Raw genomic sequence first — 2,507 nt, forward strand, 5'->3', positions numbered from 1 at the left:
CCCATTTCGTTGGGGCGGGGGAGAGGCTGCCCGCGCCGGGCCCCGCAACCTGCTCAGGTGCCGGGTCGGGCCGGGCCGGGCGGAGCCCCGGGGCCGCCCCGCGCCCCAGCGGGAGCCGCCGCCGCTGCCGTCCGGCGCCGCGCCCGCCCCCGCGGCCCTATTGGCCGCGCCGCAGCTCAAATAGGGCCGGGCGGCGGCGGCGGGCGGCAGCAGCGAGCGCGGTCCGAGCGTCGAGCCCGTCCCGCCGGAGCGTCCCGAGATGAGCAGCCCCGATGCGGGCTATGCCAGCAGCGACGACCAGGCGCAGGGGCGGTGCTCGCTGCCCATCATGATGCCGGCCGTGGGTCCCTGCCCCTGGGCAGAGTCGCTGAGCCCGCTGGGCGAGGCGAAGGCGAAGGGCGAGGCGGCGCCGTCGGGGGCGGCGGGCGGCCGGAGCAAGAGCGAGGCGCGGATCCGGAGGCCCATGAACGCCTTCATGGTGTGGGCGAAGGACGAGCGCAAGCGGCTGGCGCAGCAGAACCCGGACCTGCACAACGCCGAGCTCAGCAAGATGCTGGGTGAGCGCGGGCGGGGGGGGTCCCGGCGGGCGGAGTGTCCCCGTGTCTCGGCCGGCGAGTCCGGGCTGCGGGCGGGGGTCGGGGGCACCCGGGGGTGGGCGGGACGGGGATGCCGTCGGGCGGGTGCAGGGGCGAGGAGCCGGCGGCCGGCCGGGTGTCGGGATCCGGTGTGCGGGAGGAGGCAGCGGCGCCGTCGGGGCCGGGCGCTGTCGATGGGCGTGCGGTGTGACGGTGCCGTTGTGCGCAGGTAAATCGTGGAAGGCGCTGTCGCTGTCGGAGAAGCGTCCGTTCGTGGAGGAGGCGGAGCGGCTGCGGGTGCAGCACATGCAGGACCACCCCAACTACAAGTACCGGCCGCGGCGGCGGAAGCAGGTGAAGCGCCTGAAGCGGGTGGAGAGCGGCTTCCTGCAGCACGGCCTGGCGGAGGCGGCGGGGCCCGGGCTGGGCAGCGAGGCCGGCGGCGGCGGCGGCGGCAGGATGTGCGTGGAGGGCCTGGGCCTGCCCTACGCGGAGCAGGGCTACGCGGCGGCGGGCGCGGGCCACTACCGGGACTGTCCGCCGCTGGGCGCCGGGTTCGACGGCTACAGCCTGCCGACGCCGGACCCGTCGCCGCTGGACGCGGCGGAGAGCGAGGCGCCGTTCTTCGCGGCGGGGCTGCAGGAGGAGTGCTCGCTGGTGCCCTACGGCTACGCCCCGCACCCGGCGGCCGAGTACCCGCCGGCGGCGGCGGCGGCGGCGTCCGAGAGCCCGGCGGGCGCGGCGCTGCGGCGGCACCTGCCGCCCGGCGAGGCGCTGGTCCCGGGCGGGTCGCTGCAGGGTCTGCTGGGCTGCCCGGCGCCGCTGCACGCCTACTACGGTCAGGCGTGCCAGCCGCCGGGCCCGGGGCGCGGGCCGCCGCCGCTGCCGCCGGGGGCGGTGGGGCAGCCGTCGCCGCCGCCCGAGGCGGCGCCGTGCCGGGAGCAGCTGGAGCACTTGCCGCAGGAGGAGCTGCTGGGCGAGGTGGACCGCACCGAGTTCGAGCAGTACCTGCGCTTCGCCTGCAAGCCCGAGCTGGGGCTGCCCTTCGCGGGCCACGAGGCGTCCGGGCTGGCGGCGCCCGAGGGCGCGGGGCCCATCTCCTCGGCCGTGTCGGACGCCAGCACGGCCGTCTACTACTGCGGCTACCCCGACGTGTGAGGGACTGGCTCGGGGCACGCCACGGACTGGCGGGGGGGGCGCCCGGCCCCGCTCCTATTTATGTAATTTATTTGAATCTTGAGAACTGACAGGGTATCCGGGACCTGCTCGAGGTTTAAAAAGCGACGCGCCTCTCGCTGTCCAGGTGGTGCGGGTCTTACCATCGCTGTCCGACAGTGACGTGTAAAACTGTTCCTGCTGTGGAATCATCATACTAGTTACACACGTGGGATACAATTTCTGAGATCTTGTTAGAGATCCATATGCTTTTGTAATGTTGTACAGAGTGCTGGTTTTTATATGTTGGATTTGTACAGGATAATTTTGCACTTTTACAAATAAAGGGAAAATAATAAAAATGGTCACTGATATCTCGTCAAAGAGATATTATCGTCCTTTGTAATCGATTATTACTGCTTTTAAAACTACTTTAACTAATGTCCATTGCACTAAGCATTAGGTCGTGTCGCCCTTCCTATAGATACAGTCTTCTTCCGTCTCTCTTGCTCAAATTATAAACAAGACTTTAAGCATTCAAAAACCGTCTACTCCACGCTTTTATTTAATTATTTGAAAACAAACAAGTCTATTGGAGGTTTCTTAGACGGTTAATTACTATGGCTGAATAAAAAAAATGATGCGACGTATTTTATGTTTGAGGTGTAAAACGACTATAAGAAAGCTCTTACTGAAGTAGGTTGGGGTTTGGGTCTGTTTTTAACGTAATCGTGGGCACACTGGATGTCATTACGAATAGCACCTTGCTGAAATGTC

The 2,507-nt window shown here is 66.6% G+C and overlaps 1 protein-coding gene across 1 annotated transcript; it reads left to right on the forward strand.

Annotated features, from left to right (window-relative positions):
- Positions 1-221: 221 nt before the first annotated feature.
- Positions 222-1,871, forward strand: LOC141738419 (transcription factor SOX-17-like). The gene is made up of 2 exons (XM_074573618.1): positions 222-557; positions 805-1,871. The coding sequence occupies exons 1-2, from the start codon at positions 260-262 to the stop codon at positions 1,731-1,733; spliced, it is 1,227 nt and encodes a 408-aa protein (XP_074429719.1). The 5' UTR covers positions 222-259; the 3' UTR covers positions 1,734-1,871.
- The last annotated feature ends 636 nt before the right edge of the window (positions 1,872-2,507 follow it).

Source organism: Larus michahellis, chromosome 2 (genome assembly GCF_964199755.1).
Source record: "Larus michahellis chromosome 2, bLarMic1.1, whole genome shotgun sequence".
NCBI classification, from domain to species: Eukaryota; Metazoa; Chordata; class Aves; order Charadriiformes; family Laridae; genus Larus; species Larus michahellis.

Coding starts and splice junctions, on each gene's coding strand:
- LOC141738419 (XM_074573618.1), top strand. CDS start 260: ATGAGCAGCCCCGATGCGGGCTATGCCAGCAGCGACGACCAGGCGCAG. Junction 558..804: donor CGAGCTCAGCAAGATGCTGG/GTGAGCGCGGGC, acceptor CGTTGTGCGCAG/GTAAATCGTGGAAGGCGCTG.